The 1,313-nt window shown below is 54.1% G+C and overlaps 1 protein-coding gene across 1 annotated transcript; it reads left to right on the forward strand.

The window, feature by feature from the left end:
- LOC122621328 (NADH-quinone oxidoreductase subunit B 2) lies at positions 1-783 on the forward strand. Its single transcript, XM_043799161.1, has 2 exons — positions 1-27; positions 87-783. The coding sequence occupies exon 2, from the start codon at positions 88-90 to the stop codon at positions 727-729; it is 642 nt and encodes a 213-aa protein (XP_043655096.1). The 5' UTR covers positions 1-27; position 87; the 3' UTR covers positions 730-783.
- The last annotated feature ends 530 nt before the right edge of the window (positions 784-1,313 follow it).

The following is a 1,313-nucleotide window of genomic DNA, read 5'->3' on the forward strand; positions in this document are numbered from 1 at the left end:
AACGCTAGCAATTTCGAAAAGTACAGAGTACGTTTTCACCCTTTTTCATTCACTGCTACAGCTGAAAATAAATTAAGTCTCTGCAGGATGTTGAGTGTCCTGATGTTGGCCAGGAATCCTGGCAAGCGGCTGCTGCCTCGCAGCGGAGTGCTGCAAGCCCAGTTAGCACTTCGTGGCCAGAAAACCATGCCGGTGTACGATTACCGTTGCCAGAATCCGCCCAAGTGGGGCTACTCTGCCTTCGGACGCGACCAGAAGACCTGGGGCGAGTGGACCTGTGCCAGGTTGGATGACCTGCTCAACTGGGGCCGCAAGGGCTCGCTGTGGCCGCTGACCTTTGGCCTCGCCTGCTGCGCCGTGGAAATGATGCACATTGCGGCTCCTCGCTACGACATGGATCGCTACGGAGTGGTGTTCCGGGCATCTCCGCGCCAGGCGGACGTGCTCATCGTGGCCGGCACGCTGACCAACAAGATGGCGCCGGCCTTTCGCAAGGTGTACGACCAGATGCCGGAGCCCAGATGGGTCATCTCCATGGGCAGTTGCGCCAATGGTGGGGGCTACTACCACTACTCCTACTCCGTGGTGCGCGGCTGCGATCGCATTGTGCCGGTGGACATCTACGTGCCCGGCTGTCCGCCCACCGCCGAGGCCCTGATGTACGGCATCCTGCAGCTGCAGAAGAAGGTCAAGCGCATGAGGACGCTGCAGATGTGGTACAGGAAGTAGAGTGGAGCATCCTCATAGGGAGTGCAGTAAATAAATGACACCTTTGAAAACCCCTTCATGTAATGTATCTTTAGGGTGGTGCAACCCATAAGTAGAGTTAGCTGCTTCGTGACCAGGCTTAAATCGCTTCTAGCCTAATCCGATCCTAGCCTTACCCAAAACGAAGTCAAAGAGTTAAGCGCATCAGTTCCAGCATCTGCAGAAAGTCGCTTAGTCAGCGGCATAGGGCTCGTGCTCACCTGCACTTGAGGCACTGCCAGGATCGGTTTCACGTTCCCTAAGAAGGACCTCTTGAAGCGAGTCCTGCAGACAATGTGCAGAGACAATAAACACTTCTCTGGCGGCACTGTCTCTCAAGTGGCGATGAAATATGAAGGGTTCTTGAGGCATATGAAAGGATTTCGTTGTTTCCCATTTTTGTGGAACCCACCCAAAAATCCTTTTTGCGAATCTGGCGACTCCGAGCACTTGAACTTGGTGGGAACATCATTAAATCCCCGTTCGAGTGCGGTGAGTGCATTAAATTGTGGGACAACTATCGCATTAGTGTAATCCATGTGCGACACACCCACAAAACTGGCAGA

This window comes from Drosophila teissieri, chromosome 3R (assembly GCF_016746235.2).
Source record: "Drosophila teissieri strain GT53w chromosome 3R, Prin_Dtei_1.1, whole genome shotgun sequence".
Classification (NCBI taxonomy): Eukaryota; Metazoa; Arthropoda; class Insecta; order Diptera; family Drosophilidae; genus Drosophila; species Drosophila teissieri.